General features: G+C 42.9%; 1 protein-coding gene across 2 annotated transcripts in view; it reads right to left on the bottom strand.

Moving 5' to 3' along the window:
* Nucleotides 1-16052, bottom strand: part of LRPAP1 (LDL receptor related protein associated protein 1) — a 90076-nt gene that overhangs the window by 64991 nt on the left and 9033 nt on the right. For both annotated transcript variants that reach the window (XM_029591882.1, XM_029591873.1), the window contains exon 2: nucleotides 8966-9110. In XM_029591882.1, the coding sequence (XP_029447742.1) occupies nucleotides 8966-9110 (145 nt within the window). The remainder of the gene's footprint in view (nucleotides 1-8965; nucleotides 9111-16052) is intronic.

The following is a 16052-nucleotide window of genomic DNA, read 5'->3' as shown; positions in this document are numbered from 1 at the left end:
GCCGTCTCATCTCCAAGCTGAACAGCCCTAACCTCTTCAACCTTTCCTCCCAGGGGAGCTGTTCCATCCCCTTTATCATTTTGGTTGCCCCTCTGTACCTTCTCCATCACAACTATATTTTTGAGATGTGGCGACCAGAATTGTACACAGTATTCAAGGTGTGGTCTCACCATGGAGCGATAGAGGCATGACATTTTCCGTTTTATTAACCATTCCCTTCCTAATAATTCCTAACATTGTTTGCTTTTTTGACTACTCAGCACACTGAGCCGACAATTTTAAAGTATTATCCACTATGATGCCTACATCTTTTTCCAGGGTGGTAGCTCCTAATATGGAACCTAACATCGTGTAACTACAGCAAGGGTTATTTTTACCTATATGCAACACCTTGCACTTGTCCACATTAAATTTCATCTGTCATTTGGATGCCCAATCTTCCAGTCTTGAAAGGTTCTCCTTTAATGTATCACAGTCTGCTTGTGATTTAACTACTCTATCGCTAGCCATTGCTAGCCCCAGATAGCCAGATAGATATATAGAAAAGCACTGGTCCAAGTACAGATCCCTGAGGAACTCCACTGTTTACCCTTTTCCACTGAGAAAATTGACCATTTAATCCTACTCTCTGTTTTCTGTCTTTTAACCAGTTTGTAATCTACGAAAGGATATCCCTCCTATCCCATGACTTTTTAATTTTCGTAGAAGCCTCTCATGAGGGACTTTGTCAAATGCCTTCTGAAAATCCAAATACACTATATCTACCTGATCACTCGAAGCTCCTGGAAGTTGATTTGACAAGAATGGTCCTGGGTGGACCAGAGACCCTGAGTGCTGAGCCCATCTACATGAGCTTCCCACCCCAAGATGGAAGCATCCATGGTTAGGACAATTTGGATAGGGGAACTTTGAAATGAGATCCCCCATTCCAGATTTGAAAGTACCCACCAGTCACCAATGCTGTCCCAGGAACTGGTGCCAGCTGGGTGAGTAATGCACTGATGAGCATAGTGAGCACCTCCAGAAGCAGCAAGAGGACAGGTGGCACTGGATTCGGTGTCATCTGTGCCACAGGACTGAAGCCCTGCAGCATCTGGTCCACCATTAACTGGACTCTGCGCTCCAGCTCCTTCTCGAATGTTGCCAATGAAAACAAACCAACAAGGAGGACCCTCGAGGTGGATCAGTGACTGGCATCAGGATCAACGGTCCTGCGCCCACTGGTGGTGCTCCTTGGTCCTTCAATACCTATGTCACAGATGGCTCAGACTCCTTCGATCTGAAGAGCTGCTCCATCTTATCGAGATGAAGCAGACGACCCTTCAGGGTCATCTGGGCGCATAAGCGGCATCCCTGGACATATCCTCATCCTCTGGCACACCTTTGCCTGGGGCAAAGGACACACCTCATGAGGATCTGTGATTGACATGGTCCTCTGGTATCAGGGCATTGCTGAAAATCGGACATGGCCATGACAGAAAATAGGAGCAAAAACTGAAGGTGATGGTGGTGATGGCTAGCGGGCACAGATACACCACTGCCATGGGGGAAAATCAACCACGAAAGGAAACTTACCCGAATAGCTGAAAACCCCAACTAGGAGATGCTACGGGAAGGCACAGAGAGGGACCCAGCAACGAATGGTGAGAAAAAAAAAAAATCACGAAAAACAAGAAAAACCAAAAGGTTTTCCACAAGGCCAAAATTAGCCACAGTGAGCTCACTCACACCATGAGGCTTATAGCACTGCAGAAAGACTGGAGAGGAACCCCGTGTGGCTGCGTGGTGTAAGGCATGCTCAGAGTGCCTTGTCAAAGCTCTAGAAACTGACAGGTTTTCTGCATTGGGCTCCATCTGATGTCAACCATGTGGAGAACTATCATCCTGCTTGTCCTCTGAGAATCCTTAGTTATTATCCTCTATCTAAAACTACCTTTACAGACCAAGCTAGAGGAAACATGTTCATGAACAATTTAAGAGTTCTGTCACATGCAAATATCCTTCACTCGTTGCAATCTGGCTTTTGTTCAGGTCACAGCACAGAATCATACTTTTGGCACCAATCAATAGGGTGCGCATTCAGGCAGACAGGATTAAGGATGTTCTTTTGATCCAGTTGGATATATGTCACATTTGGCACCTACTAAAAGCTTCAGATTGTGGAGTCTCAGGGACATCTCATGGTTTGTCTCCATGAAGTTAGCTGGTAGCACATTTAAGACTAATCTGAGAAAATTCTCTCACTCAATGCACAATTAAGCTCTGGAATTTATTGCCAGAGGATGTGGTTAGTGCAGCTGGGTTAAAAAAAAGGTTTGGATAAGTTCTTGGAGGAGAAGCTTACTTAGGGAATAGCCACTGCTATTAATTGCATCTTCTTGGTGTTTGGGTACTTGCCAGGTTTGGCCTCTGTTGGAAACAGGATGCTGGGCTTGATGGACCCTTGGTCTGACCCAGCATGGCAATTTCTTATGTTCTTATGACTGAAGTTGTATTACAGTGACTTTCTCAAAGGCTTAAGCTAAATCCTGGTAAGTCCCTTGCATTACAGCTCTCTTGTAAAGATCCCTCTATTATTCTTCTGCAGATTACAGGAGTAATGCTGGAATTAAAATCTAGCACGAGCCTAGCACCAATATAGGATGCTTGTCTTTCTATGATTCCTCCAGTCTCCACTATGGTTCGCTCTGTTTTTTGTCATTTTCATTTAGCCTGTCAGCTGCAGCCTTTTATGGATGTAGATCTTGCCACTATTGTCTCACTTGTAACAAAAAACAAAATTGGACTACTGTAATTCCCTATATCAGGGATTACCCAAAAGCAGTATTAAAATACTGTAATTACTTCAGAACACAGCAGCTAGGCTTATGATCAAATCTTTTTCCCAGTATTCATTTTGCATAACATGCATTGGCTTCTCATTGATAAGAGATCTAAATTTAAAATGTTGAATGGATTAAAAAGGTTTGCATAGGGGGTACCCCTAAATACTTGTCTGAGCACCTGCATGGTATACCCCTTAGCTCTCAGTAGGTTCTTACATATGCCTTTCACTTTCGAGATGAATTGGGCTTCCTCTAGACAGTTGGCTCTCGCTTATTTGCTCCAATTTTCTGGAATCCAGCCTCCTAGAAAAGTTCAGTCTGAATTAAAATATCTTTGCTTTAAAAAGCTAGATAAGGCCTGGCGTTTGGACCAAGTTTTGGGGGAAGAAGTATAATTTTCTGAGAATGTCTTCCTCCGTAATAAGCTGAGCACAGTGTATGGCTCAGTTTGCATTTTATATTTACATATTTTTATTGCAAACATAAGTATTACTACAGAATGCATTAATATAAGGTAAATCCAAAATTCTGCATAAAGTTGTAAAAAAGAGAAAATTCATTACTTCTGAAAAATTTCGATTCTTGATACCTAAATTACCTATGGCTTTGTCAGAAGATGAGAACAAAATCGGTCAAAAACTGGAATACTATTATTTCTGAGACTTTAGATCTAGTAGCTCCACAGAAAACTAACACTTTAAAAAAATTGAAATCCAATCTTCCCTGTACAATGACAAATTAAGTCAACTAAAACAGTTTATGGCGAAAACAAAAAACACCGTTACCAAAAACAATCATTGCATTTTAAGAATATACAGGTGAGAAGTAAACTTAGAGAAAACATTTTATGCTAATAAAATTGTTAGCTAATAATCCAGCCACATTGTTCAATATTGTGAAATCCTTAACTTCACCCCCCTTCCAAGAAACTATTGATATTGATGACATTACTTGCAATCAAATAGCATATTTCCAATCTAAAGTTAACATCACACAAGAATTCAAAGATCTGCCTCACCCTAATTATAAAGAGCAAGAACCGGTTAACCACTGGTCTTCTTTCGATAATACTTCAATAGAAACAATTTGTAAAATTGTAAACAAATTTCTAATTCGCCATTGAACCCCTGTCCTAGATCGCTCTTTAAAAAATTTAGGAGGGACTTGTCCTGATTCCATATGTTTAATAAGCCAATCGTTACAAACGGGTATATTTCCAAGCTATTTAAAGCAATCAATTACACCAATTCAAAAGAATAAATAAATAGCTTTTACAGATCTCTCGAACCTCAGACCAGTTGCTCCATTAATTTTTTTCTAACACATTAGAATCTATTGTCTTACATTAGTTAAATGAATTTTTATCAGATCACAATATAATTCATCCGAATCAACATGGCTTCAGGAAAGGCCATTCAACTGAAACCCTTCTTCTTTTGACTCATACATTAGGAGTTTTAACACTCAGATTTTTTTTTTTAGTCTTACTGGATATTTCTGCTGCGTTCTACACGCTAGACCACACAATTCTAATATCAAGACTTCAATCTATCGATTTGCAAGACACTGTTCTAAACTGGTTTAATAGTTCTCACCAACTGCTGTTTTCAAATCAATATTGGAGCCAGCTCTTTCCAAATGTACACTCAATCTACAGGAGTTCCACAAGGGTCCCCTTTATCACCGATACTGTTCAACATATACCTATTACCGCTTTGCCAAATACTATCCGCTTTAAATGTCCAGTTCAAAGTTTACGCAGATATACAGATTTTCAACCTGTATAAATCTTCTTGGACAGACATCTCTCCCTAACTCAAATCTACATTAAGACCATCTAACAATGGCTTGCCCATAGCAGGCTCAAATTAAATGCAAAAAAAACCCCCAAAACTGAAATAGTATCTTAGTGTCATTGATAACCCGACCAATAGTCCACCTTCCCATATTATAGGAAACAAACCCTGCAAAGGTTAAGTCCTCAGGTGGAGACTTCCTTTGCTCTTTTGGAGGAGGGCTGGATAGGGGGCTATAGGCCTCAGGGTCTCTGCTGGCTGGGTAAAACGTCGGTAGAGCGATGGACTGGGTGATGTGAAAAGCTGAAACCACCTTTGGGAGGAAGGCGGGATGCTTACGCAGTGTAACTTTGTCATGGTAAAACTCCAGGTAGGGTGGGTAGTGACCAGGGCTTGTAGCTCGCTGATGCGCCTTGCGGAGGTGACAGGAGTGGAGAGGGGTGTTGGAATATGAGTGACACTCCAACATAATCCAGGCCTCTCCCTTCAAACTTGGCCTCTCAGGCTATCTTGCAGATCTCAACCATACTGACAGTTTCTCACAACTGTAGAACAAGGTCAGCACCCACTGGACAGCCCCATGGACGCCCTGAGGTCACTGCAGAGCAGCTCTAGTCTCCTCCTGCAGACGACTCCCCCCCCCAACCATCCAATTCTCAGAGCTCCTCCACCGGCTATCTCTCAGACCCCACAGAGATTCCACCTAAGCTGGTCTCTCTGCCGGAAGATCTTTCTTTCTTTCCAAAATTCCTGGAAAAGGTGGGTCAGTGCCTTGATGTGGAAACCCGTAAAGTTCCTGACTCCAGACAGGAGATGATAGGGATCCTCAGGATTTTCGATACTCCTGCAGAACCTACAGCCTTGCCTTCTCGTGATGACCAAGCCATGGGAATCCCCCTTTTCGGGAATGCCAACTTCCCGTAAAACGGATCTAAAATACCATATGCATCAATCACAGTTTTATTCCATGGTCCAGCTCCCTCATGCCTCGGTTGAGGTTGAATCCACGATGCAGAGGACAAAAGACTAGGCTGCATTCAATTTTACCTCCCGGCAAAGACTGCAAGTACATGGATGACTTCACCAAGAAGGCATTCCAATTGGGCATGTTAAACGCCAAGATGCAGCAACATCAATTTTTTTGTGACTCAGTATCTCTATGATTGTTTCCAGTCCCTAGAACCCTTGTTGCTGGTCGCGTCCCCAGACGATCGACCCCCACAGGAGTTGGAAGAGGGCTTATGACACCTTCATTCTGTATACAAGCGATTTGACACTTTGGCGAAATCCAATGCCATTGCAGCCCGCCAGTTAGCATGTTTACGAGCAAGGAGCCATCCATGATGATGATCACGAAAAGCTAGCAAATCTTCCTTGTCTCCGGACAATCTTTTCGGTGATAAATTGACAGACTGTCACACAGCTTAAAAAATAAAAGGTAGCTGTCATGCCCCTGACCACCCCATCCGATTCAGCTTCATCACGACTCTCTCCTCTTCCTCATACAGAAAACCACATTACCCATGTCATCCATATCGACTTTTACCCAGCTTAACAGCCATTACCATACCAGCCGAGTCGCCAACAGCCTGCACAGCAGCAATGACCGCGACAGCATTCCCCTCCTCCTCCCCCCATAGGCCCTCAAGGTTTTTAGGGAAATTGCCCCCACCGCTACCACCAATCCCAGTAAGAGTCAGGCTCTCTTGTTTTTTCATTAAGCCTGGGAGAACATCACATCACATCCGACCTTTGGGTCTTACAGATCATACTCCCTCAATTTCATTTCTCTTCCATCCTTACCGCACCTGGTCTGCCAAAAACACATCCAGACACAATGTAGACCACTGCTACAGGAGATCAACCATCTACTCCAGCAGAGATGCATTCGAGAGCTGCCTTCCTCACAGCTCCATCAGGGTTTTTATTCCCAAGAGATCAGGTGGCCATTGACATTTCCTGGACCTCCGTACTCTCAACAAATATACGACGAGGGAAAGTTCAAGATGACATCCCTCAAGTCCATCCTACTCTTCCTTCGCCCCAGAGATTGGATGTGCTGACTAGATTTAAAGGATGCATATGCCCATATACCAATGCACCCTTCGTCCTGGCGGTACCTATGCTTCACGATCAATGGCTGCCATTTCCAATACAAAGTTCTCCCATTTGGCCTCTCCTCTGCCCCCAGAGTTGGGGGTATTGCTGCCAACAAAATGTTTGTGTCTGAACCCCTGGGTCGAGCGGTGTCCAGAGGCGGCGGTCTGTCTTTCTCCAGTAAGTGTTCCTGAAGGCCTGATTGTCTACGGCATCCCAATGCCAGAAACAGATCCGAAAAAATACTTGAAGATGAGGAACCATGGGAGATAGCTGGTGAAGAAGGTCCTTCCAGGTCGACCACTAGAAGTGGAGAGGGCTCCCAGAGTCGTTTATGCCCTGAAACAGCTTCTTCAGAAGCTTGGGTGCACCGTGCATTGGTTGCTTAATTGTCCGGTTTCAGTGCGATGGAATGCGTTCGTGCTCCCGTGGTATTGACTCTTCGACGCAGAAGCGGTGTGGCGATGACTGTGATGCAGATGTTTTTTTATTGGCGCTGCCAACACATCTCCCGCACTGTGCTCTGGTGTCACATGGGCTTGCTTCAGCATTGGCTCGGCTGAGCTGGAAGGTCCGACTGAGGAGGCTTCTTTAGAAGTCCAGTGAGGGGCCCCCAGAGAGGATCTAGCTGACTCCTTCGAGGGGGCATAGAAGCCCGAAGCTGCTTCCTTTAGTTTGGCAATGCAGACAGCCCTTTGCCGCTGGGCTCAAGGGACTGAAGCCTGATCATGGTTGGATCCCAGGCATAAGTAGCAGCAGTCTTGGGCTGTTTGTTATAGACATGATCTTATCACACTGGCAAAAATTTAAAACCAGGTGACCGTGGCATGTTGATTGGGGGGGGGGGGGGGGGGGGTTTTGTTTGTTTTTGAGAGAGAGAGAGAGAGAGAGAGAGAGAGAGAGAGAGAGAGAGAGAGAGAGAGAGAGAGAAAAAACTCAGGCGTGCAGGAAAAAATGGACTGAGGAGACTCTGGGAAACATGGGAAGATACAAGCAGGTACACATCACTGACAAAGTTCAGTGATCTTTGAGAGCTCTGCCACCTAGAGGCATGGAGGACATCCCAGACAGCATGGCTAATTCATGCTGCAATCTCCGGTAGAGAAACTGGTTCTGTTCCTTTAAAATGTAGAGAGATAGGATTCCAAACAATCACTGCAGAGATCTATCATGACAATTTTTATATTTCATGTGAATGAAATATGAAAGAATAAAAAGGATACTGATTCTCAGTACTAAAAAAAAAAAAACCAAAAAAAACCCCAAAAATAAAACAAAACACAGACCACATTTTCTCTTATCATGGGAGATAATGGGATGAGCAAAATGTTACTCCTGCTCAGAGATGGAGTAAATATATTTGAGGTGGCTGATTCTACAAGGCTTATTTGCTTCTTAAACACATGGGTGAATAATGCTTTGGGGGGATGTTCTGGGATGGTCCATCTAGAGTGGCTCTTCTTTCTGCATGCCCCAAATTACCGTATTTTCGCTCTATAAGACGCACTTTTTTTCCCCCCCAAAAGTGGGGGGAAATGTCTGTGCATCTTATGGAGCGAATATATATAAAACACACAACACACCCAACTACAACCCTCCACCCCCAAGACTTGCCAAGGGGTCCGGGAGCGATCTCCTGCTCTTGGGCCCTTACTATGCCACAGGAACTTCTGGTGCCATTGGTAGCCCATGACATAGTAAGGGCAAAGGGCCACCAGCGCCATTTTGATTACTGGCAGCTGACGGTCAAAGAGCAGATCATCGCTCCCGGACCCCTGCTGAACCAACAGGGACTTTTGGCAGGTCTTGGGGGGCGGGGGGGGGTCTTCCCCCCCAGACAAAGAGAACGATAAAGGTTTTCCCGATTTGGGAAGTGGACCGAAATGGCCCTCCCCAGACCTGAAAACGAAATGGGGGGGGGGGGGGAGAATTTTATGCACATCCCTAATTTGCTCCATAAGACGTACAGAGCCGGTTTAGCACACTTCCCCCCCCCCCCCCCCTTTATGGTCAGGTGCGTCTTATGGAGCGAAAAATATGGTAGATGTCATTTACCCTAAATATCCCTGAAATAAACCCTTTCATTACAGTCTACATCCAGTAAACTTTGAATATCAACTATTTGCCTAGTGAAGGTTACAAATTCAAGGGTGAATTGACTTCTATGTATTTTGGCAAATATATTTCAATCATATTCTTTAATGAAAAGCTGCCTCCTTGCAATTCAGAATGACTACAGATCCTTACCTCTGAAGTCACGCCTGAGTTTGGCTTCTTTTTCTCCATCATCATCTAACCCTTCAGCCTTTAGTTTTTTCCACTTCAGTTCGTCTTTTTCTTGCATTTTTAGGTCGCTGTGCAGCTCTGCCAGTTTCACAGCAGACAGGTGCAACTTTGAATTGGGGGAAAAAAAAAAAAAAAAACAAATTACTATAGTGCACGCTTTACACAATTCTTGGAGGGGTCTTATACAGGATTACTATTCATGTACTACTCAAACCTGCCTCATGAAACATTTACATCAATTCAGATTCTTTTTCAAGAAGGAAAATTAGGCTCTAGTTACGAATGTACAACATAGACCTACTTAGCTCCTTTCAAAATAAATTTTTGAGCTGGTGAATAAGGCAAAGACATTATCAATTGAGGTTTTAAATGCCTCACACAACATAATGGTAGAAGACAGGAAGTCATGCTTTGTCAGCAGCAGGGAAATATTTTAAGCAGTGCTCTCATGGCCTATAACACAGAAGCTGCATTAGCAAGCCAAGCTGAGGATCTGCCTAGTTCAATGCAAGTGTAAATAAGGAAGGAAATGAAAAATATGTTTATCCATGAACTTTCAAAGTTCATTCCAATTTTGACTATTAAAAATGAGCTCACACTCAGTGAATCAAGGAGATTTTCATAAGGATAGATGACAGACCCATGCTCATTTTACCCCTCAAGTTTGGATGAAGTTCGTACATTTTGTGAAAGTTATTGTGCCTCTGAAAAAAAATGGATTAAAAAGAGCCCATTAACTGAAAGCACCAGTCAGCAAGGAGAAAAACCAAACCATATGCTGGCTAAATGGCTTGAAACCATTACATTTCCCTGAAGTATCAATTTAGGTACCCAGCAGTGGAAATTTATGTTGGCTTGTCTGCTCTGTTCAGCTGAATTGAGGATATGTATACCTAAGTTACCCAGCACTGCTCACTGCTCCAGCTGTTAATTACAACATGGAGGCAACTAGCAGCTATAAAGGCACACTTTTGAGCCAGGCCAGTAATTTAAGCAAGTTTATAAAGTTACACGTTGCATAAACTCATTTGGGGGTTCGGATGGTCATAAAATTGAACAAACTGAGCCAAACTCAGGATTCCCTAATATTTCTCACTGGACATACCACAATCAATTTTCAACCAAGTTGGTTTAGTCTGTCACTGAAACATGTACACAGACTAACCAACCAATCGACAATAGACATTTTGGTATTGACAAGTGTGCCTAAAAAGGGAATTTTTTTTTTTTTTTTTTTTTTTTTTTTTTTTTTACACACACACACACACACACACACACACACACACACTGGGTACTTTGGTAAATCTGTGCCCCCAGTGAAAAAGTTAAAGCCTGTGAAGAAAGAAGCCATAAGGACATAGAGGACTGGAAGAGGAGCACAGAGTCCAATTGGACACTAGCAAAAAAGGGCAACAAAAAGAATAAAAAGTCTATACCACCACTAGTAGAAACTTGTTATACAATGTACAGAAAAACAAAACTGGCATAAAAAACATGGCAGAAAAGATCATACGGACCACCCAGTCTGCCCATCCATCCAATTAATTCAGCATTATAATCACCACTTCTTTAGAGATCCTCTGCTTTCTTGAATTCTGATACCGTTTTTGTCTCCACCACTTACACTGGAAGGCTGTTCTACACATCTACCACCCTCTCTGTAAAGAAATATCTCCAAAGACTACTCCTGAGTCTACCCCCTTTCAACCTCATCTCATGATCCCTTGTTCTAGAGTCTTTTCCACTGAAAGAAAAAAAAAAGTCTCACCTCCTGTGCATGGAAACCTGAGATATTTTAATGTCTCTGTCGTATATCTCCCCTATCATCTAGGGTATACATGTTTAGATCTTTAAGTTTATCCCGATATACTTTATAGAAACACAGAAATGACGGAAGAAGATGACCAAACGGCCCGTCCAGTCTGCCCAGCGAGTTTAGCACTTTTTTCTCTCTCATTCTTATCTGTTACTCTTGGCTCTTAGTAACCTTTTGATTCTATTTCCCTTCCACCCCCACCATTAAATGTAGACAGCAGTGTTGGAACTGCCTCTAAGTGAAATATCTAGCTTAATTAGTTAGGGGTAGTAACCGCTGCAATAAGCAAGCTATACCCATGCTTATTTGTTTACCCAGACTAAATAATTCTCAGATTCCCCTTAATATATCTTAGGGAAGGTTTCCAACCTGGGATCTGCGAGACCAGGTCAGGGGGTCCGCCAGATGGGAAGCAAGAAAATTTTAGCAGGGAAGAAAGAGAGCATCCTATTCTGTCATTAGTTGAGCTACTCGCACTCTCTTGCCTGTTTCTACCACGGAAACTTCACCACACACATCGCTGCAGAATAGGAGGCGCGACAGAGGCCCATTCACATCCATTAGGAGCCTCAAAACGCACTGCTGCATGTCCAGCGAAGATGGGGGAAAGAGGGGCCAGTTGCAGCCTTTGAGAGTCAAACCACACTGCCCGTACACTGAAAGGAAGTGGGGGGGAAGATAGGAGCCAATTGTGTCTTTCAGAACCTTCAGAAGTCACTAGGAAAACAAGGTGATGGTGAAAAACACTTCCCACTACTGCCTGACAGAAGCTATACCAAAAAAAAAAAAAAAGAGTAGGAGAGAAGATGGCAGCTTATCAGGGGAGAGGAACACCAGAGACTGCAGGAGAGGACTCCAGGAATCACACTGGTCCACAGGGAGAGGATCAAGGGGGGGGGGGGGGGGGGGGGGGACGGACAGCAAGCCACCATGGTCCAGCTGTGGATGGGACATTCGATAGCTGTTTACCCATGAAAAAAAGAAGGTCATTTGAAGACTGCCAGAGGGTAAGAGTACCTGCACTGTGAACAGCATACATATGTTTTCCTGATGGGAAAAATGGTACAGGGCAGGTCCATGTAGGGATTTAATTTTTTAAATCCTCGTGCATATTTTCACGCATGTACTTGCATCTGCCTCAAAGACGGTACAAAGTACCAGCTTTCCCAAGTTTTCAACAAGGAAATGCCATGGGTCGTTTCCCTTTAAAAATTAGATTGTAGGTCTGCAGGTACCCAGTGCTGATTTTCTGCCAGGTCACACCAAAGTTTCCAACCTGGAAGTTTTTTGTTTTTTTTGTTTGCTTTTCTCCCTTGCAGCTGGAAATAGAAAGGGGAGATTATAATTGGCCTCAAACTGCAGTTTTTCTGCTAAAGGCAGAATATAAATGTTTTAATAAAAAATAGATTAAGGGCAATTTTTAAGAAGCTTTGGAAATTACCTTCCCTAATTATTCAGTTTAGATCAGTAAGCATTATGTAATATTACATTTTATATATTATAAGTGATTCTGGGGTGCCTATTTCTTGTTAGGGCATGCAAAAATTAGAGAGAGTGTGCGGATCTGCAAAACTGAGGCTGAAAAGAGGTCCACCTTCCCTGAAAGTTTGGGAACCACTATCCTATCTGAACCTACTGCCTTATTCCATTTAATTTTTGCTAATTCCATGCAAATACATTCCTCTGTAAATGGAATAACTATCCATTTAATGTCATATCCCTGCCATCTATTATTCAAGGGCATTTGCCAACCCTTTCTTCAAACATTTCTATGTAAAAGCTGTAAGAACTTTCTGCTTGTTTCCTGTTACAGTAATTAGTACCGATTTCTTGTTTACTTTATAACTGTGTAAACATAGCAAGGAATGGCATCAGTATGAAAGGATAGGCAAGGTAGTTTCTAGGTAGTTTCTCATACTGTGAGCAAAATATGCAGGGGGATTAAAAAAATTCACATAATCCTATAATAGTAAACATTGCTGAAAAAAAAGTAGATAGTAAATAATGACTGTAGTACTGGAAAAGGTAAAATGGTGAAGCCAGGAAAAGAAGAGCATGTCATTGTGTGTCACCATCAATGAGAGCGTGAGATGGAGGGAGAGAGGGTAGAAGAACTTAACTCAATAAGGAGGCAATAATAGGGACAGGGTAACATGCCCAGTAAGCATTAAAAAAAAAAAAAAACGACAGTGACAAATCAGGAAATTGGAGAGCCAGCAAGCCGTCAATCCAAATACAGGCTTGTGCATGAAGGCTCCCTGCTATCACCCACGATTCCCATCCTTGAGCAGTGACTGCTTTGCCTGTCTGACCACACAGTCTTTTCAGGGAAGGATAGAGAGAGCTTAGCTTTTATATGCTTTACTACTTGTATTCATACAACGTTCTTTTGTAATCTTATTGCTAAGAGAAAATATAATCGTTTTTCCCCATATCATTACTCTCTCCTCGTATTATTGCTGTTTATATAGAATACACTCAATAGCAAAAAGGAGGGGGTAGATGAACGTGTGAACGGTTCTCATAAACCATCATTAGTGAGTGGAAGTGTTCAGCACAGGTACAGAAATGGGCAAAATCCAGGCGATCCTCGGACCCGTGCACAACTCAGCATGTAGTTGGTATGCTCTGTGACATCCTTCTGCAATGACTACAGCTGATGATGTCATGGTTACGTCCAAAGCATTGGTAACAGATAGAATGAGTATCTGATGGACCTGCAGCCCTTGAACCCACTCATACCAAATGAACAGCAGCTGAGCTGAATTAATTTAAAAAAAAAAAAAAAAAAGAGAAGTTACTATTCACCTGATAATTTTGTTTTCTTTAGTGTAGACAAATGTGCTCAGGACCAGTGGGATGTACCAAAGCTACTCTCGAATAGGGTGGGAGGCCGCCTGCAGTCCAGTCAACACCGCACATGCAAAGGCTACATCCTCCCAGGCCTGCACATCCAAATAATAGAACCCGGAAAAAAAGTGTGTAAGGAGGACCACATCGCAGCTCGGCAGGTGTCGATGGGAGACCATCGAACTTCCGCCCATGACACTGCCTGAGCCCTCGTGGAATGAGCTTAACCTGAGAGGGCAATGGCTTGTCAGCATCCACATATGTGGCCTTGACTACCTCAATCTAACGAGCTATTGTAGCCCACGAAACTTGTTTGCCCTGCTTCCTTCTACCATGAAGGACAAACAGGCGATCCATCTTTCGGAAAGGTTTAGAAACATCCAGCTACTCACGACATGTCTCTTGACATGCAAAGAATGCATAAGATTATTCTCCTCCGCATCTGTCTTTATCTAAGGACAAAGAAATGGACCGATTTAAGTGAAAATCCAAGTCCACCTTAGGTTAGAAGGGGTGGGGGGGGGGGAGAGAACAGGCCACATTGCCCCTCAAGTCACCCGAAAGAACGGCTCTTGGCAAGACAAGGCCTGCAGCTCAGAAACTCGACACGCAGAGCATAGCGCCACCAGGAACATTGTTTGAGATCAATAACAAGGAAAAGCTATGCAGCAGCTGAAATGCTAGGCCCACCCAGAAATCCAGCTCTACACTAAAGATGGTTCACCCCTTAAAAAAAAAAAAAATAGATGAGATGAGGATTCACCATGCACCTGAAACAGGCAAGAGACAACCTGTACCTTCAAGGAATTAAGGGCCAAGCCTTTAACCCATCCTGCAAAAATTCCAAAATGAGCAGAATTTTAACTGAACAAGTAAGAACGCCACAATCCTCATACCAGCCTCTCTCCATATCCGCACTTAGGCTAAGGAAGTGGGGAACTTGCGAGCACATAGCAAGGTGGCTATGTGCTCGCAAGAAGAATATCCATACTTCAACAAGCGAGCTCTTTCAAGGATCAAATATGACAGATTCAAGATGGTGTCTTAGAGGGAAAACATGTGGCGTGGAGCTCCGAACACCGTAATTTTTTTCTTGGTTCTCTGAAGGAAAGGAAGGGTAAGGGAAGGTTCCTCACCTTCTTCCCTACCCGATCCACTACAACAGCAAATTGATGGGTTCTTCTTGCCAGCAGATGTTAGAACACTGGGAGAAGTGTCTGCTGTAGTGGCAGGAGGTGAGCATTCCCTTGTGCTCATTGACGGTTGAGTATCTGAGCCCTGGTACACAGGTAACTCCTTCCCCTTCTCCCTGTGCTGTGATTCTGGGACCAGGCCACTTGTTACAAGGGTTGAGATCGGTGTTTGATATTGTGGCAGCTGGGGCCAGCTCCATTGTGCACAATATGAACACCAAAGGACCCTATGTGGGCTTCCTGCTACTGTCAGTGAGTCAGCAGAACTCTGTGGTAGAAGCGGGTCATCCAGATTTTTTTCCTTCAGCTTCCAACCCAATAGGAAGGGAAGAACCAGCTGGTTCTAATTGTATTTCAAATCTTAACCGCTGGGAAGACTAAGCTCCATTTTCAGAACTGAACCGGGTAAAACTACAGAAATTACTTTGGATTGCCATTGCTTCACTAGAAAAATCTATCGACAGTGTTTCAATAACAGATATATATCATACACAGGTTTTAGATCCTTTGGTTTCCTCTCATAATTCAAAGTTAGAAGATTTAGATCAAAAGACCAAGCAGTTACAATTGATTCAAGAGGATTTGGTTCAAGGAGATTATCAAAAAAAAAAAAAAAAAAACAAACTGGAGAATTTGGAAAATGCTCTCAAATATTTGAATTTGAGAGTTTTGAACTTTCCCAGAATTAGATATCTCTGACAGACCAGTTTAAGAAATACCTTACGGACATTCTGAAAATTGCCTCTGAATCGTTGCCTCCTATGTCTAAGATTTATTTCACTTCTTTTGCTGCTCAGGGTAATCAGGCCCTGACTGTAGTGCCTTCAGATATTTCTGCACTCTTGGAGACCTCCGGAGATGACCAAGTCACTGACCGTGGAACTAGTTTTATTTTTCCTTCTGATCATGACATGATTCTTACAAAGAAATAAATGTAACGGAGAGCTTTTGTATTTGATCAAAGAATTTTAATGTACCTGGACATTGCTATATCTACTCAACACCACAGTAAAAAGAAGATCTCTTAAGCATGGGTCAAGAAGTTAGGAAAATAGGAGCTCAGATAAATTTCAAAATACATTGTTTATTTGTTATCCCTATAAATGTAACAATACATAAATATGTATTCTTTGAACTCACAGCTGAGAGTTTTTGGACTTCCATATTACTGTAAATGTTGCTCACTGAT

Source organism: Rhinatrema bivittatum, chromosome 1, assembly GCF_901001135.1.
Source record: "Rhinatrema bivittatum chromosome 1, aRhiBiv1.1, whole genome shotgun sequence".
Taxonomy (NCBI): Eukaryota; Metazoa; Chordata; class Amphibia; order Gymnophiona; family Rhinatrematidae; genus Rhinatrema; species Rhinatrema bivittatum.
Note: the sequence above shows the minus strand (reverse complement) of the source record. Positions and strands in the feature narration are given on the sequence as shown.